This window comes from Panthera onca, chromosome X (assembly GCF_046562875.1).
Source record: "Panthera onca isolate mPanOnc1 chromosome X, mPanOnc1 haplotype 2, whole genome shotgun sequence".
Classification (NCBI taxonomy): domain Eukaryota; kingdom Metazoa; phylum Chordata; class Mammalia; order Carnivora; family Felidae; genus Panthera; species Panthera onca.
In genome coordinates this window covers 2084139-2105910 of record NC_138357.1, presented here as the reverse complement: position 1 = coordinate 2105910, position 21772 = coordinate 2084139, and the positions used below count along the sequence as shown (strand labels likewise).

The 21772-nt window shown below is 62.3% G+C and overlaps 3 protein-coding genes across 7 annotated transcripts; 2 read left to right on the top strand and 1 right to left on the bottom strand.

Moving 5' to 3' along the window:
• The first annotated feature begins 613 nt into the window (after positions 1–613).
• On the top strand, positions 614–5487 carry SRPK3 (SRSF protein kinase 3). Of its 3 annotated transcripts, XM_081792491.1 has the most exons (15): positions 722–874; positions 961–1091; positions 1294–1402; positions 1541–1628; positions 1843–1930; positions 2450–2556; positions 2636–2801; positions 2911–2936; positions 3409–3538; positions 3619–3861; positions 3956–4056; positions 4427–4534; positions 4618–4687; positions 4768–4860; positions 5004–5487. In XM_081792491.1, the coding sequence occupies exons 1-15, from the start codon at positions 747–749 to the stop codon at positions 5186–5188; spliced, it is 1773 nt and encodes a 590-aa protein (XP_081648617.1). In that variant the 5' UTR covers positions 722–746; the 3' UTR covers positions 5189–5487. The 3 variants fall into 3 exon arrangements, with proteins under 3 accessions (XP_081648618.1, XP_081648616.1, XP_081648617.1); XM_081792492.1 differs by lacking the exon at positions 4618–4687 and having other exon boundaries at positions 614–874; XM_081792490.1 differs by having other exon boundaries at positions 703–874; positions 4618–4860.
• Positions 5488–5528: 41 nt separating this feature from the next.
• IDH3G (isocitrate dehydrogenase (NAD(+)) 3 non-catalytic subunit gamma) lies at positions 5529–15279 on the bottom strand. 2 transcript variants are annotated; one of them, XM_081792494.1, is made up of 13 exons: positions 15173–15279; positions 11031–11069; positions 10718–10729; positions 10383–10480; positions 9845–9957; positions 8551–8611; positions 8320–8452; positions 8070–8203; positions 7647–7749; positions 7405–7551; positions 6166–6260; positions 6021–6081; positions 5529–5722 (listed from the first exon to the last, which is right to left on the bottom strand). In XM_081792494.1, exons 1-13 carry the CDS (start codon positions 15251–15253, stop codon positions 5621–5623), a joined length of 1179 nt encoding a protein of 392 aa, XP_081648620.1. In that variant the 5' UTR covers positions 15254–15279; the 3' UTR covers positions 5529–5620. The 2 variants fall into 2 exon arrangements, with proteins under 2 accessions (XP_081648620.1, XP_081648621.1); XM_081792495.1 differs by lacking the exon at positions 10718–10729.
• On the top strand, positions 15228–19591 carry SSR4 (signal sequence receptor subunit 4). 2 transcript variants are annotated; one of them, XM_081792497.1, is made up of 7 exons: positions 15228–15325; positions 15636–15712; positions 17589–17707; positions 18493–18567; positions 18768–18857; positions 19168–19233; positions 19426–19591. In XM_081792497.1, the coding sequence occupies exons 1-7, from the start codon at positions 15228–15230 to the stop codon at positions 19528–19530; spliced, it is 630 nt and encodes a 209-aa protein (XP_081648623.1). In that variant the 3' UTR covers positions 19531–19591. The 2 variants fall into 2 exon arrangements, with proteins under 2 accessions (XP_081648623.1, XP_081648622.1); XM_081792496.1 differs by lacking the exon at positions 15228–15325 and having other exon boundaries at positions 15481–15712; positions 17592–17707.
• Positions 19592–21772: the final 2181 nt, after the last annotated feature.

The window sequence follows — 21772 nt, the reverse complement described above, 5'->3', positions numbered from 1 at the left end:
CCTGAGGGCAGGGCCGGGGTAGATGGGTCCCTGTGCCCCCCACGTGGGCACGTGGCACATGCTGGTGGACGCAGGGAGGAAGGCAGGGATGGCCGGGCGCTGAGGAGCTAGAGGGGAGACCACACTGCGTCAGGGCTGGGGTCCTCAGTAGGCGGGTTCCCGGGCTTCGACACCGTCCCAGCACCTCTGGTGGGAGCCGCCAGTTGCCTTCAGCTCATGCCCCTGATTCCATCATCCGGGATCCCCAGCGACACCACATTCAGGGAGAGGGGGGCGCCTGCCTAAGGGGTCAATGAGCCACAGGAAAAGCGGGAACCCCACTGAGAGCGGGCAGGGAACAGGGCACCCATGGGAACGGGGAGGGCCTCCTTCGCGAAGGCTACCAGAGGCCCAGCAGGAAGCCAGAGAATGTTCCGAAAGTGTCACGGCGCCCTAGGGTATGTGGGGTGTGTAGTAGCGCCCGACCTGAGGACTGGGCTGTCCTGTCCACCGCCCCGCCTCAGCTGGCTCCAGCTCCGGAGCGCAGGGACTCCGCCTGGGAAGCAGGTTGCCGGCAGTCCCCACTCAGTGGGCCCCCTCGGCCACCCCTGGGGCAGGGCGGGGGCGGGGGGTGGCTGGGCCCGGGGACCGGGCTTTCCCGGGCGGCCCGTGGCCGCACCGCCTCCTCCCGCCGCATACCTTGCCCACAGCCGAGCAGCTGGGAGGCTATTTATAAAGGCGGGTGAGATCAGCGGCCGAGGCTATAAATGCGCGGGCCGCCGCCGGGCCCCACAGGAGCAGCCGCCCGGGGCGCGGGAGCTGCGGGCCGCGCGGCCGGGATGAGCGCCAGCGCCGGTGGCGGCGGCGGGGACAGCGGCGGCGGCAGCAGCAGCAGGTAGGGTTCGGCCGGGGCGCCCTGGGCCCCCCGCCCCCGCCATGCCCGGCGCCTCGAGTGCTCACTGGCCGCCCCCCAACCCGCAGCTCGCAGGCCTCCTGCGGGCCCGAGTCTTCGGGCTCCGAACTCGCCCCCGCCACACCGGCGCCGCGGATGCTGCAGGGGCTGCTGGGCTCCGATGACGAGGAGCAGGAGGACCCCAAGGACTACTGCAAGGGTGAGGCCTGGCCTCGGCGCAGGCGGCCAGGTGGCTGCCGCGGGACACAGGGCAGCTGGGGAGGAGGAGGGTGCCGAGGCCGGCCCACGTGGGCCAGGGGGCTGGCGGGGCTGGATCGTCCTGGCCCCCCTCCACCCCCCCCCCCCCCCCCCGCCCCAGGAAGGCGCCACCACCCACCACGCTCTACGGACTCCTTCCCCAGGCGGCTACTACCCCGTGAAGATCGGCGACCTGTTCAATGGGCGGTACCACGTGGTGCGCAAGCTGGGCTGGGGCCACTTCTCCACCGTCTGGCTCTGCTGGGATATCCAGTAAGTGCCCCCTCCGCCCACCCACCCCCCCGGGGCCCAGTGCCAGCCAGGAGCCCACCCCTGGGCTCCGTTGGGGCCACCACGATGCCCCCACGGGTCTGGCCGGGCCGGCGGCCGACGCGGAGCTCGGTGTTGCAGGCGCAAGCGCTTCGTGGCCCTGAAAGTGGTGAAGAGCGCGGGGCATTACACGGAGACCGCCGTGGATGAGATCAAGCTCCTGAAATGTGTGAGGCGCCACCCTCCCCGCTCCCGGCTCCCAGGCAGGGCGGAGTTCCCAGAGGGGCAGGCTCCAGCTGGCTCTGCCTGGGAGGACCTGCGGGAGCAGGCCAGGGAGCCACAGCCGCAGCCGAGGCCGAGGCCGGAGGTGCGCGGGGGGCGCAGCAGGGAGCAGCCGGTGAGGGCCAGGGTGGAGCCGTTCGTTCGTGGTCGCTTTGCTCCAGGTCCGGGACAGTGACCCCAGTGACCCCAAAAGAGAGACCATTGTCCAGCTCATCGATGACTTCAGGATCTCAGGGGTTAACGGAGTCCGTATCCTTTGCAGGACGAGCAAAGCGGCGTGGTGGCAGCAGTGCCCGCTCCCGCCATCCCAGCTGCCGGGGCCTCGGTTTACTGATCTGCACAATGGGGGCTTATCCCTTCTAGTGACACTAGTCTGCAAAATAGCCCCACCGCTTCGGGGGTTGTGTTTGTGCGGGGGCCAGCGGATGACCGGGCGGGCATCGGTTATCCACGGGCATTGCCGAGTTACCCCCAAATGGCAGTGCCGTCCACTGAGGAGCTGCTCCAGAGGCTCTCTGGCAAATACTTGGGCACGGGAGTGCGGCTGGCCTGACAGGCCTCCGTGTCTGCTCCCCCGGTGCCCTGCCCCCGGGACGAGCACCCAAGGTATCTCCCAAGTGGCACACCCGAGAGTGGCAGGGACACCATAACGACACCGGGCAGGTGGTGACTCTGCACCGCCAGACCCGTTGCTCCCCAGCTGCGGGTGGGCGGGGCCCGTGCCCTGCTGCCGTGGGCCCGCCGGCCACCCTTCACTCCCAGCCCCAGATGTGTGCATGGTGCTGGAAGTCCTGGGCCACCAGCTCCTCAAGTGGATCATCAAGTCCAACTACCAGGGCCTGCCCGTGCCCTGCGTCAAGAGCATCGTGAGGCAGGTGAGCATCACGAGTGCTCTGGGAGTGTGGCGAGGTGGCCGGGGCGGGGCTGCGAAAGTTCCGGAGTGGCTCTCCCCAGGTGCTGCACGGCCTGGACTACCTCCACACCAAGTGCAAGATCATCCACACAGACATCAAGCCCGAGAACATCCTGCTGTGTGTGGGCGACGCCTACATCAGGCGCCTGGCCACCGAGGCCACAGAGTGGCAGCAGTCAGGGGCCCCGCCCCCATCCCGCTCCACAGGTACCAGCGCGAGCCCGCGCGGGCCCAGGGAGGGGCCCGTGGGCCTCAGCCCCCACCTGAGTCTTTGTTCCTTTCTCTCCCCCGATGCCCCGACTGCCCCCCCCCTCAGTCAGCACTGCCCCCCAGGAGGTCTTGGTAAGTTGGGGTGCTCCTCTTTGCCTGGGCCTCATCTCCCCATCTCCTCAGAGCTCCCTCCTCGGCCTCTCTGGCCCCATCCCCTCCCCACGTCCCTGCCCTCCCCAGGGATGAGGGTGAGACACAGGGTGGGTCGCACACGTGGGCGGTCGCTTGGGCGCCACTGCCTCCGTGGGCGGACGGTGCGTCCAGGGCCACGAGGGGCCCAAGCTGCCCCACCCCCCACCCCCCCAGGTGAGGCGGGCTCCGAGCTAGACGAAGGCCCATCAGCTGCCCCCAAAAGTCTAGCTTCGGGCAGCGAAGGACTGGCGCCGAGGTGTGGGCCACAGCGGGGTGGCCCGGCGTTTACGTCCACGGTGGCCCTAGGGCCCAGAGGCCCCGTCCCCCATGAGCATGCAGGCCGCAGGGAGAGGCGTGGGTGCTCAGGGGCTGGGCGGTGGGAACCCTGGGGTGACCCGGGCTCTGATGGCAGCCCGGGAAGCTGTCGAAGAACAAGAGGAAGAAGATGCGGCGCAAGCGGAAACTGCAGAAGCGGCTGCTGGAGGAGCGCCTGCGGGACCTGCAGAGGCTGGAAGCCATGGAGGCGGCGGCCCAGGCCGAGGGTGAGGGGCCGCGGCGCGCGCCCGGCAAGCGCAGGCCACCGGGGTGCCGGCTCACACCCCGCCTCTGCCCCTCTCCCCAGACGCTGGCTCGAGGCTCGAGGGGGGCAGCGGCTCCACCTCCTCTTCCGGCTGCCACCCCGGGGGCGGGGCCGGGGCCGGCCCCTCCCCCGCCTCCTCCTCCCCCGCCACCGGGGGCGAGCGCAGCCTCAGCCCCGGCTCCCAGACGTCAGGCTTCTCGGGCTCCCTTTTCTCTCCCGCCTCGTGCTCCATCCTCTCAGGCTCCTCCAACCAGCGGGAGACCGGGGGCCTCCTGTCGCCCAGCAGTAAGTTGGGCCGGGCCTGCGGGTGGGCTCGGTGGGGGCTGGCCAGGCGGGGGCCCAGCCGGCTCAGCCTCTCCCCCTTCGCTTCCTTCTCCAGCACCGTTTGGTGCCTCGAACCTCCTGGTGAACCCCCTAGAGCCCCAAAACGCAGACAAGATCAAGATCAAGATCGCAGACCTGGGCAACGCCTGCTGGGTGGTATGAGCCGGTCTGGAGAGCAGAGCGGGCACCCGGCTGCGAGGGCAGGGGCACAGGCCGGCCTCCTCCGAGCCCCACGGGCCCCGAACCGCCACTCATCCAGACCCCGGGCTCTGCCTCCTGACACAGACCCGGGACCGAGCCCAGACCAGCGTCTGTCCCATCCAGTCACCAGAACTGGACCCCCTGCAAGGGGCGGGGACCCCTGGGAAGAGGCCAGTCCCTCTCGGGACCTCTGGGGACCCTGAGGCTCAGAGGGAGCCCCACTGAGCTCCTTGGTTGCCCGGCCCAGAGGTGGGAGATGGTGGGGGCCGCTGGGGGCGGGCCAGCCGCGGCCCCGGCTCCTCCCCAGGGCTCCCCTTGCCTCCAGCACAAGCACTTCACCGAGGACATCCAGACACGCCAGTACCGGGCCGTGGAAGTGCTGATCGGAGCCGAGTACGGCCCCCCCGCCGACATCTGGAGCACGGCGTGCATGGTACGCCCCAGCTGCCCTGGCCTAGGGTAGGTCCCCCCCCCCACCCCACCCCCGCCAGCAGCCTCACCTTCTCCCCCTTCCAGGCCTTCGAGCTGGCCACCGGAGACTACCTATTCGAGCCTCACTCTGGAGAAGACTACAGTCGTGACGAGGGTAGGGGGAGGCCGGCCCTGGGCTCGGCCTGGGGGCCTCCCGGCCGCCCAGCCGCCGCCCAGCCTCCTCTCTGTCCACAGACCACATCGCCCACATCGTGGAGCTTCTGGGAGACATCCCCCCAGCCTTCGCCCTCTCGGGCCGCTATTCCCGGGAGTTCTTCAACCGGAGAGGTAGGGCCGAGCGGGCTCGGGCCCCCTGGATGTGGGGGGTAGGGCAGGGAGCACGGGCTCCAGAACGGGGGGGAGGGGGGCACGGGGTCCAGAGGCCCCCTTCCTGGCAGAGCCTAACCTCCGGCCCGCTGGCCGGCCCCCAGGAGAGCTGCGGCACATCCACAACCTCAAGCACTGGGGCCTGTACGAGGTGCTCATGGAGAAGTACGAGTGGCCCCTGGAGCAGGCCACGCAGTTCAGCGCCTTCCTGCTGCCCATGATGGAGTACATCCCCGAGAAGCGGGCCAGCGCGGCCGACTGCCTCCGGCACCCTTGGCTCAACCCCTAGGCCCCACAGGCACTCTGCGCAGCTTGAGGCGTGCCCGCCCCCCCACCCCCTCCCAGTGCCTTCAGGGAAAGCCGGACGGCTCCCGGCTCCCGCCACCCTGCGAGCCACCCTTCGGGAGCTGCCCTCCTCCGCCCGGCAGCGTACGAGCTCTCTCCCGCCCCGCGCCCCGCGGCAGGGTGGAGAGATGCTGGAGCCAGGCCCGCCATTCAGCGTTCGTTCTGTCCCCAGCCCTCACAGAGGGGCCCCGGATGGGAAGTGTGCGTGTTTCTTTTCTTAATAAAGTGTGAACTGAAACGTCAGCGTCCCGGAGTGACAGAAACACAGGAGCGGAGACCCGGGCCCCGGGACGGAAGCTGATTTACTCTGGGTCCGCCCACCAAGCTGGGGCGCCGGGAGCGGGAGGGAGTGAGCTGAGGCAGGCCCAGGGACAGCCTACGCCTCCACAGCCCGGCCATTGATGATGCGGATGTGGCGGATGATGTCCTGGATGGCTTCCGACGTAGTGCCCTGGCCCCCGATGTCCGGGGTGTGCATCTGCGGGAGACGTGCGAACTTGAGCGCACACCTGAGCCCTGAGCCCTGAGCCCTGACCCCTACCCGGGGCCGCCCGTGGTCTCCCGTGGCTTGCAGGGGCGGGGCCTGCCAGCGGGAGGGCGGTGGTACCAGCTAAGGCCAAGAGAGCCCTACCCTGGCCGGTACCGCCCTCCCCGTGGGGACAGCAGGAAGTGCCAGGTCATCACCTCGGCCCCTCAGGTAGCACACCAGCTCAACCCCCCGCTGGGGGGGGGGGCGGGGGGGGGGTTGGGGGAAGGCGGGGAAAGAGGAGCCTCACGTTTTCGTTGTCCATGGACGCCAACACGGCCTTACGGATGGAGGCGGCATAGGAGTGGAGCCTAAGGAAGGAGGGAAGCTTTCGGTGCTTGGGGCCTGGGGGCTGGCCGGGGGGGCTGGCAGCTGGGGGTCACGGAGCTGCTTACTTGAGGTGGTCGAGCATCATGCAACTTGCCAGCAGCGTGGCGGTGGGGTTGGCGATGTTCTTATTGGCAATACTCTTGCCCGTGTTCCTCGTAGCCTCGAGAGGGCAAGACAGGAAAGGGGATGGTAAGAAAGCAGGGTCGGACACCCGGGAGGCTCAGTCGACTGAGTGTCCCAAGTTCGGCTCAGATCTCACGGTTCGTGAGTTCGAGCCTCGCATCGGGCTCTGCGCTGACAGCTCGGAGCCTGGAGCCCGCTTCTGTGTCTCCCTCTCTCTCTGCCCCTCCCCTGCTCATGAGCTGTGTGTGTGTGTCTGTCTGTCTCTCTCGCAAAAATAGACATTAAAAAAAATTTTTTTTAATGGTTTCACAGTGTTATGTGAATTTTACCTCATAAAAAAAAAAAGACCTAAAAATAGAAGCTAAGAGACCAACAAAACGTGGTCTCTCTGTGCAATACGATATTATTCAGCCACCGTAAGAAATGTTGTTGGGGCATAGAGCCATGCCACAGTGTGGATAGGCCTTAAAAATACTACGTTAATGGGGCGCCTGGTTGGTTCAGTCGGTTGAGCCTCGCACTCTTGATTTCAGCTCAGGTCATGATCCTAGAGTTGTGTGATTGAGCCCCACGTTGGGCTCCACGCTGAGCATAACTGCTTAGGATTCTCTCTCTCCCTCTGCCCCACTCCCCTGCTCACACGCTCTTTCTCTAAAATTAAGGAAAACAAAATACTGTGCTAAGGGAGAGAAGCCAATCATAGAAGGCCACACGGTATATGACTCCGTGTAGGAGATGGCCAGAAAAGGCAAAGCCAGAGGGACAAGAAAGCAGATGAGTGGTGGCCAGGGGCTGGGCGGGGGGTGCGAGTAACAACCAACAAGCACAGGGTTTCTTCTTTTTTTTAAAGATTATGTATTTACTTTGAGAGAGAAAGAGAGTACAGGTGGGGTAGGGGCAAAGAGAGAGGGAGAGAGAGAATCCCAAGCAGGCTCCACGCTGTTAGCACGGAGCCCAGTGCAGGGCTCGAACTCACAAACCGTGAGATCATGACCTGAGCAGAAATCAAAGAGTCAGTTGCTCAACCGACTGAGCCCCCCAGGTGCCCCCAATACTGGGGGGACGACAACATTCTGGGATGAGACAGTGGCGATGGCCACACCGTATCCTATACTTTCGGCGAACTGGATGAGATGCGAGCTCTCTAGCACAGAAAGGCCAGCGGCCCTGGCGACACTCACCGTCTCAAACACGGCGTACACGTGGCCGTAGTTGGCCCCAGCCACGAGGCCGGGGCCCCCGACCAGTCCTGCGCAGACATTGTTGACGATGTTCCCGTAGAGATTAGGCATCACCATGACATCAAACTGCTGGGGCCGGGACACCAGCTGCAGGGCAAGGGGGGACAGGCAGAAAAGCTAGAGCGCACGGGAAGCCCACCGCACCGGAGGCAGGTTGCCGTGGAACCCGGCAGGCCACCTACCTGCATGGTGGTGTTGTCCACGATCATGTTCTCAAAGGTGATCTGGGGGTAGCGGGCTGCCACCTCCTTGCAGCACTGGAGGAAGAGCCCGTCGCCCAGTTTCCTAGGAGGGGGGCACAAGACGCCAGCTTGGCCACTGGAACAGTCAGCCGGAGGCACGGGGTGTACAGATGGCCAGAGAAGCTGGGTTCTGACCCCTGACCAGTCCCCCGCCTGTACGACGGGCACGATCCTGCTCTACCTGCCCAAAGTATGCGCTGTGGTGACGCCGCGGCTGGGAAAGGGGCAAGAGGGCACGCCCCCTTGGGGGGCAGCGGGGCCCGGGCCCCAAGTCCCTAACAGCAGGGCAGAGGAGAGTGTTCAATTCAGCCGTTTCACAACTGCTTGCAGAACGGGCAGGGACACGGCAGGGGTGGGACATACATGATGTTGGCCTTGTGCACGGCTGTCACTTTCTTGCGCCCGCTCTCCTGGGCCAGTTTGAAGGCATATTCGGCGATGCGCAGGGACTTGGCCTTGGTGATGATCTTCAGGCTCTCCACCACTCCAGCCACACTCTGGGACAGACGGGGAGAAGAGTCCCTCCAGCACAAGCTTCTCCTTGGGCCTGGCCAGGCTTGTCCCCAGCCCCCACGACCCAAGACAATAAGGGGACAGCCTGGGTCCCACCCACCTCGTGTTCTAGGCTGCTGTACTCGCCCTCTGTGTTTTCCCGGACAATGAGGATATCTATGTCCCTGTGCCGGGTCACCACTCCTGGCAGGCTCTTACAGTGGATGACATTGGCATAGAGGTCCAGGCTGGTACTGGGAACACAGAGAGGAGAGCAGCCGGCCAGTGCCACGACCGTCTGCTGCCACACTCCGCCCCTGCCGAGCCCCCACCCTGTGCACTGGGCTCTCACCGAAGGATGTTGTTTCGGGACTTGTGGGACGGTGGCAGGTTATGGTTTGTTTCAATATTACCTGCGGGACGGAAAAAAGACAGGCTGGAGAGGGGGCCCCTGGGCTCAGCGATGCCACCACATTCCCCATCCTGAGCAAGGGAACGCGTGCCCAAGGCAGCATCAAGCAGAGGAGGTGGCTTTACCGGCAGAGGTACCTCGCAGAGCGCCAGGGTGGTCTCTCACGTAAGCCCCGTGAGGGCAGAGAGTGCGTGCGGTTCACTGAGGGGTTCTGAGGGCCTAGAGAGGGACTGGCACGCAGCGGGCACTCGATAAATACTTAATGAATGAACAGATGAATGAACAAGGGTTGGCAGCTGGCTAGGAGACCTTGCCAGACCCCGGGCAGGAAATGGCAAGATCGGGGTCTGGCTGGAGAGAAAGTGACCACTCCTGCTCACTAACCGGCTGGCTAGCCAGCCTGGCGCCAGCAATGTGACCTTGGCTGGCGTCACCGTCAGGCCCTGCATCGAGGCGCCACATGAGCCCCAGTTCGGGGGCAGGTGGTGGCTGCCTGGAAAAGACTATAGTTTGGGCCGGGGCGGACCCGGGCAAAAAGAACGGGCGCAAGAGGGGGTCAGCAGCCTCCAAGAAAAGGCGGTCAGAGGGTGCCTCGAAGAGCAGGCTTTTCTCAGGGCCCACTGGGGCCACCGCCCCCTCCAAGTCACGCCCTGCCCACACCGCCTTTGCCCACAATGCCTCAGGCACCCTTCAGTTGCCACGCTGGCCCCTCTGCTTGACTGCCAGGGGCTGGGGCTCCACCCGGGTTCAGCTCTGCTCACACAGAGCAGGTGATGGACTATAGCTTACAGAACGAGTAATGCAAGCATTTTAAGAACATGTACCAAACCCAGGCAAACAGAGGAAGGGCTAGAATTCCTGTCTGTAACATCCACAGCTGTGCCAGCTACGGGCAAGGCGGCGGGAGAGGGTTAAAACCGCATCCCTGTGACATACGGTTCGTGAGAAAAAGACCCCGAGGGTCAAAGCTGACCCCGGCAGAGAGGGCTGCGCCCCAGGAGAGAAGGGGGTGGGGGAAGCCCTTTACTGAACAGGCTCCTGTCCAGCCTAGTTCCACAAGCTCTCAGAATCGCGGCACAGACCCCAAAAGTTTCTGTCCACTCTCCAAGCCCAAGGGTCCTCCCCAGCCAGAAAAACCCTAAAGTCCAAGTCGTGTGGCCCCAGGGACAAGTGTGTGTCGGCTTGGAAATGAGAGGGATCGTGCACGGTGCCCCGCCCTGGCCTCCGCACTCACCCTTCAGGGCCACACGGTTCCGGCGGATGGCCATGATGGCATTGCGGATGTCCTCTTCGTCAGCGTTGGAGCTCACGTGCACCTCTTCAAAGTCCACAGGCACACATGCGTGCCTGGGGCAGAACTGGGTCAAGGTGGTGAGCCCCAGGCCTCCCCCACGCCTCTTCTAGGAAGCCCGCCTGGACTACTGGGCGCAGAGGCCTGGCCACCACCGCTGTCCACCCTGACCTGGCTCTGCCTGAGGGGAGACGGGGTCGACCTGCGCCAACTGATGGGGAGATACTTGAACTCTACAACACAGTTAGCAGCAGGACCGCTGCCACCTTCCTCGTGCCCGGGATCACAGGCACTGGGACAAAAGGCCTGGGCTTTCAGCCCTCCTGCCGCTGCCTCAAGGGGCGCTGGGGCGGAGCCCTGGCCAGTGGGCTTCTGGGCTGACGGTCCCTCTTGGCACAGTTCTCAAGCCCCACCCCCCCGCCGGGGTATAAGCTCCCCTAGGGGTACGGGTCAAGGGGAGGTAGGCCCAAGGGCCGTGTACCTGAACACAGACTTGACATGCAACATGAGCTCTGGCCCGATGCCATCCCCCGGGATCATGGTCACCGTGTGCCGCCCACCATACTTAGCCGACGGAGGCTGGAGAGACGGGAAGGTGAGGGTGGGCCCGGTGGGCCGGCCAGTCATGAGGTTCCAGCTTGGGGTTACCTGACCCCGCCACCCCAGCCCAGACAAGTTAATCACGGTGGGGGGGGGGGGGGTTCCTTGGTCGGGAGAGTGGCGGCAGAAGCAGTCCCCACCCCCACCTGGACTTGGCTCAATCCCAGAGCAACTAAAAGCCCCAAAACTTAACAGGCAGATGAGAGGAATACTCACAATTGTCTGTTGCTAGAGGAGGGACAGAAAGGAAGAAGACATGAATCAGCCAGGGTTGGAGGAACGAGGCTGTGCCCAGGGAACGGGGATACTGTGTAGTGCGCTTTGGGTGAGGAGGGGTGGGTGACCTCTGAGACTGTGCCTCAGAGAGAAGGACCCAGAGCGCCAGGGAACAAACAGGCAGGCACAGCACACATACGTGCATGCACGCACACACCTACGCACGCACAGACAGGTGCATATGTGCATAAACACTAGCGTTCTCAGGCGCACACACATACACATGCGTGTACACGCTCTGGCAGGTACTTACGGAGAAGCTCCTCCGGGGGGCCTCGTGGGCACCTAGAACCTGGCGAAGAGAACCAGATGCCAGAGGTTGTTGTCCGGCCCAGAAAGTCGATTCGGTAAAGGCCAGCTGAACTCTTGGCAGGGAAGAGGAACCGTCCCCACCATGCCCAGCCAGGTCCCACGCGTCATCCCTCCGCCTCACCCCTGCACCATCATGTGGTGAACGGCACGTGGTATGCACCCAAATGGCCCGAGAGCCTCCATTTCCCAAGGACCAGCCAGTCAAATCATCATGGAGGGTCGTGGCGACCCTCTATGCTTCCGTCCGCTCCGCAATCAGCTCTTAATCAACTTAAGAAATGTTTCTCTCTTGTGTTGTCTGATTCTTTATTAGCCAATAATTAGTCCTGCCCAGTGATGTTTGTTGTCTATAACGTGGAAAAGTTGGCACACTGCACGTGGCAAACCCTGGGGCGGCCACAACAATCATTTTGTCATTTTAAAAATCTTTTTTCCTTATGGGGCGCCTGGGTGGCTCAGTCGGTTAAGCATCCGACTCTTGATTTTGGCTCAGGTCATGATCTCACGGTTCGTGGAATCGAGCCCCACGTCGGGCTCTGTGCTGACAGTGCGGAGCCTGCTTGGGGTTCTCCCTCTCTCTCCGTCTCAAAATAAACGAGCGAAACTTAAAAATGTATAAATAAATCTTGTTCCTTATTACAAAAACAACACACAGTCCTAACACGGAGATCAGAACAAAAAGATAGCACCCAGTCCCCTGTCCACCCAGAGACAGCCACTGTTGGCATCGTGGGAACGGCCCTCCGGAATCACAAGTCCAAAGCAAACGCGCCAGGGAAAATCTAACCATTTTTAGAAGAATAACAGACGCCAATCTCTCAGAGGGCTTTCACAAAGGACTGCAAAACTGCTCTGTGGCCTACGTGGAAGATGAATGTCCCCAACCCCCCGACTCAGAAACAGCCATGTTTGGCCACCCCAATGCCATGTCTGACAGCTTCAGAGTAAAAGCCATCCGAGTCAAAGGGGACAGCTGTTGAGCAGTGATCCACCTAGGGTCCCCGCACAGTCCTGGAGGTAGACACCTGTCTGCCACGTGCCACTGCGGAGGGCCTAGGCATCCTCACTCTGCTCCTCCTGCTCCCCACCTGGGAACACACCCGGTGTCTCTCAATCCAAAGAGGCAGGGGCAGAGCCAAGGTCCTTTTTGTCACTTGGAGATGCTCTGCCAATTTCCCACTGGGGCAGCATCAGAGTATTCCAGCCAACGGCAGGGTCACCGTGGCCATCTTGCAAAGAGCCATACCTTCCTGCTAGAAGTCTAGAAAGCTCAGACAGAGGCTGATCATCCCCTCTGGGTTTCCCACGCTGGTATTCACAAGGCGGCCACTCGCACAGGCTCTGGCGGCATAGGTGTGCCACTCACTCAGCCAAGCCAGGGGCCAGGAGGGGGGTGACTACTAGGACAAAAGGCTTCGGGGTATCTGCTCATCCATGTGGCCCCTGGATCTGCAGCCACAGGCACACTCAGGGCTTTCCAATTTTCCTTTCTAGCACCTGTCAGTATCTGGACTCATCTTTTTTTTTTTTTTTTTTTTTTTTGAGAGAGAGAGAGAGAGAGAGAGAGAGAGAAGGCACACAAGCAGGGGAGGAGCAGAGGGAGAGGAAGAGAATCCTAAGCAGGCTCCACACTCAGTGTGGAGCCCAACCCATGAATTCACGACTGCAGACGAAATCAAGAGTCTGATGCTTAACCACCCAGGCACCCCTGGATTCACCTTACTTGTAGGCTCTCGATATGACTTGTGGAAGGAGGCTTCCACCGCCTTTCTTCCAGGAAGCCTTCTCTGATGCCCTAAGGCTGCCAAGTTGTTGGTCCCCCTTGGCTGACACAACCAGTCTCAGGGCAAGGCACTGCCCAGCTCCAACCATTCACTGTCCCCCCCCTCCACCCCACCAACCACAATATCCTTAGGTTGTCCCTAGCAACTGCCTCGGTCCCTCCCCAACCCCGAAGTCCTTGAGGGTGGAAGCCATATTGGTCCAATTTCCTACTGTCATCCCAAGACCGAACAGAATGCCTGGTCCAGAGCTCAGACATAAGAAACACTTCCTGAATCAATGAACGCGCCAGAAAATGAAGGAAGAGATGGTGGGCTTGGGGGTCAGGGAGGCCTCGGTCTAAACCCACCATCTCTTGGTAGCAAACAGTTTAACCTTGCTGAGCTTCCTGTCTAAAACCCACGGAACAGAGGCACCCACTTCACGTGGCTGCTGGGAGGACGCAGCAAGCCATTTGGTCCCCAGCAGGGCAGGCCCACTCCTTCACTACACCAGCCCCTTAGGCCAGTTTTCATGGCTGATGTCCAGTGGTGGGGGCGGCATGCGGTGGACCCCTACAGCTCCCAGCAGTAAATCCTCCTGGGAGTCCGCTGGTGCTACGCAGGTAACTCGGCCACGGTGGTGAGCTGCCCCTTCACCTAGCTCTGTATCTGGGCCACCACCCCCACCGCCCACCTTGGATCACATCACCACCTGGGCTAAACCTCTCCCTCACCTGGTCCCGATGCTAGATGTTTCCTTCAGGCTTTAGCCAAAGCCCCAGAGAGCTCTCAAGATAGACTTACTCCCCTGACCTTGCTCAGGACAGATACAGGCACCTTCCCTCGAGGGCTTACACAGGTTCTACCTCACACCTATGCCACCCTGTGACATTACCCATCAGAGACGCCCAGTTGAAGGCAGGATGGGACATATGCGCAGGCCTGCCGCTCACTCGTTAAGCAGGGAGGTGGACCGTCAGCCATGCTGTGATGGCGCCACAGAAAGAAAGGGGTCCCGGGTGGTATGTGCTCCTGACAAAGGATTCCCATGCTCCACATCTTAGCGAGGCTCCTTTCCTTGGCATGTTTATGTTACATCAAGTGCCGATGGTGGCTGCATGTTTTCCCACAAGGTCCCAATCAGTCGGACCAAAGATCTACGGTTCATCTCTAAAGCTTCCCATACCCAGGACAACCAGTCTCAGGGCAAGGCACTGCCCAGCTACCAACCATTCACTGCCCTCCCCCCACCCTAACGTGGACACAAGCACACATAGAAGGGGAGGTCAGGGAGGGCACAAAAGTCTTCACCAAGACACCAAGGGAGCCCAGCTGCCAGAGCCGTCAGGGCCTCTGGCAAGTCCCTCATCAGCAAGTTAAGAGAAATGAGAATTTCATAAAGCATAAACTGTCAAAGGGTAGTCTTCCCGAGGGGTCAGAAGGCAGAGGCATAGCACATGCGTCCACAGGAGTGTCAGCAAAGTCACAGGATTCTGGAAGGTCAGGGTGGGCTAGATCCTTTGAGACGGGGGAAATTGGAACCCAGAGACAGGAGGGTGGCCACACTGTAGGTTAGTTGGGGGGAGCCAGGCCGGGAGGTCATACCTCTTGTCCCCTAAAATCAGTCTTGGCTCGCTGATGCTTCGGATGGCTTCTGACCCACCCAGGGACTAAGTTATCCTCATTTAAGTGTGTAAAGAGAGAGGAATGAGACTTGAGTGAATAACCAAGGTCCTAAACGGAGAACTGCGGAAACAAAGCCCCCACGGCCACCCCACCTCACCAGCGTCAGAAAATCTAACTCCCTCCCATTCCGGACGCCTGGGGGATGAAAAAGCATCTGGAACTATAAAAATGTCGGGGGGGGGGGTGATGCACTTGGCAAAATTCGGTTCTCCAACTCCACTGGGACAAGTGACAAAAAGGTCCGCAACAGAAAAACCCGAGGAGGTACTGGGGCTAGGAACAGGATTCCTGAGGCCGCAAGAGGAAGGCGGGCCGGGACACGTGACCGCTTCGGCAGGGCTCCCACAGTATACTAGAGAGATGACACTCTGCCGGCCGCTGCCCGCTCTCCCCGCCCCTCCGGGGCTCCCCCCGCCCAAGACCGAGACCCCTGGGAAAGCCCAACAAAGGGCCCACTTGATCCAATCCCCTCACTGACAGCGGAGGCAGCCAATCAACTCCGGCGCGTAGCCCTCACCCCGCCCCTCACGGGGCCCACAGCCAATCGGGCTCCAAGACGCTCCGCAAGCCAGCCGCCCTCGGCCCGGCCCAGCGAGCGCTGAGGCTGTCCCCGCGGACCGCTGCCCCTTCTCACCTCCCAAGGACGGCAGAGGAGGGCCGGTCTGAGCACCGCTTTCGCAGCGCCACCGATGACTGCCGCCACCTTCAGCGCCATGACGGAAAGTGAGAACCGCCGCACGTCCAGACACGTAGACACCGCTCTCGCGAGAGCTTGGCAGGGCGCGAAGTGCCGGGAGCCGGCATGGACCCAGTAGTGCGCACGCGCGCTGACGCGCCGGTTCTCACGCCCCCTTCCGGCGCAGAGAGCGCCGCCGCCTCCGCCGCCGCTGCCGCCGCCGCCGCTGCCGCCGCCCGTCGCCGTCGCCATCTTGATGGGGCGGCCACCGAGGCCTCTGGTCTGGGGAGGGGACACGTCAGTGCCGCCTGTGGCGTCACTGGCCCGCCGGCGCCTGATTGGCTGCCCCCGCTGCTTACGCGTCGCGCTTCCTCGTCTGCCCCTCGTGTTCAGGGGAGTCTCTCCCTTTTTCCCTCGGCAGAGAAGAGGCGATGGCGGCGCTGGCATCTCTCGGCGCCCTGGCGCTACTCCTGCTGTCCAGCCTCTCCTGCTGCTCAGGTAGCGGCCTGGCCGGAGCCCCTTTCTGGCGAGCCTCTCTCCCACGACTGGTGGTGCGTGGGGGGAGGAGGGGTGCGGGCGAAGCGGGGTTCTGGGCCTTCTTCCTCCGAGAGGCAGGTGGCCCCGGGGCGCGGCGACCGAGGCCACCACACGCTCCTGCACCACACACGTTTACCCAGCAGCCAGGCTGCTGGAAGAAACAGCCAAAACTTCCCAACCCCCCCCGCCCCGTCCGCCCCTCCGAGGAAGAGTACCAGAGTCTGTCTCGTTCCCAGCTCCAGCAGGGAAAATGACATACGTCCCTGCTCCCACCGGAGTTCCCAGTCCTGGAGGGGGTGGGGGTGGGGGTGGGCGGACAAGAGCAAAACTCGGCAGCGCAGGGCTATCCGAGTGAAAGACTAGGCTAGTGGGAGAGGAGCCACCTGACCCGGTGCAGTGGGGCCAGGCCTCCCCAGGAAGGGAGCTGTAAGTGAAGAGAGGAAGCGGGGATGGGGCCCGGCAGAAGGACCATGAACGTGGGCAAGTTAGATTGGAAAAGAGGGAAGGAAGGGGAAAAGGGTGGGGGAGGGCTTGAGTGCCGGGCCAGACCCTTGACTTTTTCTCTGAGGCCCTGGTGTATTCTTACAGGGCTTTTCAGCAGAGTTGAGCCACGGTCAGATCTACATGTACATTCTTGAGAGATTCTTAACACCTGGTGGCGGGGTTGAACTCAGGAACTGGAGTCCAGAAGCGTGTTGAGGAGGAGGTCCTTGCAGGAGCCAGCGCTAAGTCTGGGGGGCCTGAGTCAGGGGTACTTCGTACACATTCACTTTACCTATGCGCCACACCACGCCGCCACTTGGGCCAGTGCCTTTGGTGCCTGGAGGGTTTCATCAGCCTAACTGGCTTCCCTACTCGCGCCCTTCTCACCTGCCCCTCAGGAATTACCCATGGTGTAGCCAGTGGTGTCTGGAAGGGACAAACCTGACTGTAAAACCCTGTGGTGCTCCACAAGGTCCTTAGGAAAAAAGCCAAGCTTAGCGGGGCACAGATGTGGCCCCTGAGAACCAGCCCCCACTAACATTCCCAGGCATCTTCCTCCTGTTGCCCAGCTGCAAAGCTTCTCTGTCTGCCTCATGCGTGGCTGTGCCAGGACACATTCAGAGAGCAGCTGGCTGAGAACTTTCCCACTGGTAGCATCTGCTTGGCACCCTGTGATTTAGGCAGTGTCCTTCCTTCCCTGCAGCCTCGAGCAGCGTGATGATGGCTGAGGCAGCCTCCTTTCTCTCAGGGCAGCCCTGTTAAAGGGTACAAGCTGTGCCCGTTTTCTTCCCTCGGAGACACTGGGGCCAGTCTTGGCCTTCTGCCAGCCGTGGGTGGGGGCAGAGACCCTTGCATCTCAAGCCCTCACGGGTTGCAAGCTGCACCATGCTTGGTGTCTGTGGAGGGTGCCTTCAATAAACCGGCCAGGGCTGTGCACGGCTCTGAATCGAGGTCCGGCTGCAACCCCAAGCCCTCGCATGGCTTCCGTGTCCATAGGTCCAGCCACAGGCCCCAGTTGTGCAGTGAGTCTGTCCTGCTGCTGCCGCCTCCACCCCCTCTCACGTGCGTGCTTGCTCACCTGCTCTTCTTTTGCCCTTACGTTGAGGTTCCGCCTGTACAAAGCCTTCGCAGCCCTGGCCTTCCTTCAAGGCCATCCCACCCTACCCCTTCCACCACCACTGCACTTCTGACTGAGTGTTCGGATCTGTCTCTCACATCCCACCTGACAGGTTCCAAAGGGCCCCGTGTGTCAGCCGACAAGGTCTGGGAAGTGGGTCTGGGCGGTCCCTTCTGCCCCCCAGCCCAGCACCCACCAGTTGGGACTTACGTAAGCACGTCTGCCTCCTCCCCACAGCAGAGGCCTGCGTGGAGCCCCAGATCACCCCTTCCTACTACACCACCTCGGATGCCGTCATTTCCACCGAGACCGTTTTCATCGTGGAGATCTCCCTGACGTGCAAGAACAGGGTCCAGGTGAGGCAGGGTCCAGGGGGGATTCAGCCAGAGCCAGAGGTCCACAGGGAGCCTGGGACCTTGGGCATCAGGTCCTCACGGGCAGTTGATGGGATCAGACCCAGGGACCCATGTAGACAGAGGGAGATTGAGAATTTTGACTTAACGGGTAGAGGAGAGAGGGTAGGGCACAACCAGGCCAGACTGTGTGAAGCAGGTGTTAAGAGAACATTTTCCTAGTCTGCCTCGGTGTGGAAACGTAGGTAGACGTCTTGCTGTGCCTTGTAAGGGTACTGGGAAATGAGAAACAGCAGAGGTTTGGCCCCTGAGCGCCCATAGCCCGGAGCCCTTTCCTGGTTGCTGTTTGCCTAGGTGGTCTTTTCTGAGTACAACACTCCTTGGGTGGCTCGGGGGCACCCCCTGACCCCAACACCCTCTCCCAGGCTCAGAGGAATGAGTACACTTCAGTTACCCCACCCGTGTTCACAGTTAACAGGCTTGCCGTGGGTTAGGGAGGTCGGGCCATAGCGGGGATGAGCCCCCCTCATAGGTAGATGTGCAGAGGCAGTAACAGCATCAACGGGGGTCGGCTTCCTGGCATCGCTCCGGTTGCGGCAGGCCTAACTCCATGGCTCTTACGTGGTGCCCCCTGCCAGACACAGTGTGGTCCCCTAGTGTGCCCAGCCTCCCTGCCCACAGGCCACGAGTGCTGCTGTGAACAGCACAGTGGGGTTTCTGCTGACGGGGGGGGGGGGGGGGAAGTAGGGGGGGAGGAGAAGGTGATTCTCTTCTTTGTCCCATCCCAGAATATGGCTCTTTATGCTGATGTTAGTGGAAAACAATTTCCCGTGACCCGGGGCCAGGACGTGGGACGTTATCAGGTAAGGGATGCTGATGCCGCGGTTGTCATTTGGGGGGAGGCCACCTGCCCACCGGCATGACTTTGAAGCCCTAGGGATGGCCCAGTGGAGCAGGATTGCGGTTGTTTGACTCAGGCTGCGGGTGGTGGTACTGTGTCAGTGCTGCCGGGGGGCCTGGATGTGTCCACTGTGCCCACCTCGGTCAAACCTACCCAACCCAGGTGTCCTGGAGCCTAGACCACAAGAGTGCCCATGCAGGCACCTATGAGGTCAGATTCTTTGACGAGGAGTCCTACAGTCTGCTGAGGAAGGTGAGTATCAGCGACCCGGAGCCCCGCCCAGGCCTACAGGAGGGAGGGTGCACCTCACTTCCACGGCCACCTTCGCCCTGTAGTGCCTCTTACCCGAGCTCCGGGCCTTGCCTTCACAGAGAAGGCTGACCCAGGGTCGGGGTGGGGGGGTGGCACGCCTTCCTGACCGCCTGCCACGCCTGTGCTCGCACCTTCAGTGTTTCTCTCTTGCCCGGCTCTTCTGTCTTCCGTGGCTTGGGCCAATGTTCCCGCTCGTCCAACCTCTCCCCACCCTGCCTGGCGGCACCCCTGACCCCAGCATCTCTTGCAGGCTCAGAGAAATAATGAGGACATTTCTATCATCCCACCCCTGTTCACAGTCAGTGTGGACCATCGGGTAAGCGTGCTGAAAAGGCCGGCCGGTCTCAGGGGAAGCAGGGAGCATGCCGCAAGCCTTGCCCTTTTTGAGGGGTGGGGACGGGCCGGGAGAGGGTCGGTGTGCCTTTGGGCCCTAGAGGGCAGGTGGCCGGGGCTGGCTGGTTCCTCGCCCTTCTCTCCCCTGAGGTGGCTTTGGTCTCCTTTCTTGCAGGGCACCTGGAATGGACCCTGGGTCTCTACCGAGGTACTGGCTGCAGCCATCGGCCTGGTGATCTACTACCTGGCCTTCAGTGCCAAGAGTCACATCCAGGCTTGAAGGTGGCACCGAGGGGCCCTCCTTGCTACTTTCAATAAACAGTTGCTGGCTGTCACCGGTATTCAGGACGTGGGCTCCCGACTTGCGTCGTCGTGCCTTCTGCACATGCGCAGAGCTGGGCCACCGGTCCCCTTAGCCACCTGGATGGCGCAGGCACTGGCTGGGGCCTCACTCTGCTGTCACAGGCTGTCCTTCCTTGGCCCCAGTTAGGCCTTCCCTGCCCGGTGCCCACGGTGTCTGCCTTCTGCCTCTCCCAGCTACCCGCATAGGTTTGGGCAGGCCGTGGGGTTGCGCTTCTACCCAGCACCTGTTGTCTTCTGGCAGAGGGGACGGCCTCGTTCTCTCCCGCCCTCACCTGGCCGCTGCACGGCAGGGTCTCTGTGGCCCGCCTGGGAGAGGGCCCGGTGACCTGCCAGCAGAAGGGCAGCTGCCCAGAGAAAGTCAAGGGCCGTGGCCAGCTTCCCTGGAACGTGGCAGTCAGCAGCACGCGTAGGTACAGCGCCACCTGCGCAGAGCCCCGGGCTCGAGCCGTGCTCCTGAGCACGTACCTCCCGCGCTGTTGCCGTGGGGTGTCGTGGGCCCCCCTACTCACTGGTGCGGCTAAGGCCGCTGCACCTGGTGGCGGGCAGTGGGGTGGTCCCTCCAGGTCCCGCACCCCACCTCCGTGTTGCCTCCCCCTGTGCTCTCACTTCATGGTGTCCGGCGGGACGCATAGAAGGCACACGAAAGTGGAAGGAAAGGTGATGTGAGTCCTCACGTCTCTGAGGAGCCAATCTTGCCTCTTCCAGTTCGTCCTGCATCTCGTCTCAGTGCCCCGTCTCCCCTGAGCACCTAGTGCTCTGTGGCACTGGGAGGGCCCGGGTGTGTGGAGGGTGGCTTGTGACCTGGGACTGCCTGGGGACCTCCTTCGGGCTAGGGGACACCAGCCTCTCCCCGCTCCTTGACTCTCAGTCCTCGAAGTGGGTGGGGACAAAGTGACAGGAATGGAGGCTGTGGGGAAGGGCTGACTCCTTCCCAGAAACAGGGGTGCAGCAGGAGACTTGGGGCCGAGAGTCCCCCGAGGGTCAGGCGAGGCTAGGACTGCTGGCTGATGGGCTTCCCGAACTTCCGGGAAGCCAGCGGTGGGGGGTTCGGGGGGCGCCCGCTGGCAGGGATTGCTGCTCCCCCCGCCTTGCCGAGGGGTGAAGGGGGAGGGGTTCTGCCAACAACCTGTGCCAGGCACGCAGGGCGAACAGTGGTCGCTTGTGGCTGCCCGGTGGCTCTTTGATTCTGCTCCACGGCAATAGGACCCAAAAGTGACGTCCGTTCCAGGGCAGCAATAGCTAAGGGTTGCTGGCCCTCCTGGTGCCACCTCTCCCAGGACCCCTGGTGCCAGCTTCCACGTGGCAAGGGACTCCACACAGTTTATGGGCCTGTCCTGGCCCACATCCCAAGAACACTGGGCTTCCGGCACTCTCTCCTCCCAGACAAAAATGGGGTGCCTTTAGAGCCATCAAAGTGAGTCCCTCAGCAGCCAGAGAGGTTGGCCCGTCTCCAGTTGGCTTCCAGCCAGTTTTCCCGCAGCCGGGGCCAGGCTTTTGGGGCCCCATCCTCTATGGGGCCTGCTTGGGGCCCAGTTGGCCCCTCTGCAGAACAGATGTGCCTAGTGCTGGGCTCCAGAGGCCTAGGAGGGCTGAGAAAGCCTGTCCCCAGCCCCAACCCCTTCCTTTCCCATCTGCCCCTTTTCACCAACAAGCCCTTTCCTCCCTCCCCATGTGCTGGGGTTCCAGGCCTGCGGTGTGATGGCACATCACACCGGGCCTTCTCCCCCCCACCCCCCCCCCCAGCTGTGGCCCGCCCTCAGGGCCCAGCCTTTCCCACAGAGCAGGTGGCTTCTGGAAACACTTACTGGGATTTCCCGCTCATACCCATCTCAGTCAATCAGGGGGATTAATGAGAGGCCTACACTGATGTTTCAATACAATTTTAATGCCTCCTTGTGCACTTCGGCTGCTGGCAGCGTCCTGCGTGTGCTTGGGAGACAGCTCCTTCACTGCTGTGCTGCCCACCCCAGGGGGCACTGCACACAAGACGAGCTGGGGCCCCTGGAGTTGCGGTCTTTGGGGCCCTGGTCCCCCACCCAGCACTTAGCACATGCCCAGTTGCTGCACTGAACGGAACCTCGAACATCTGGCTGCCCCTCTGGGAGTTCCCAACATGGAAGGGGCCTCTGACCACCCAGATGTTCACCCATGTGGCCAAA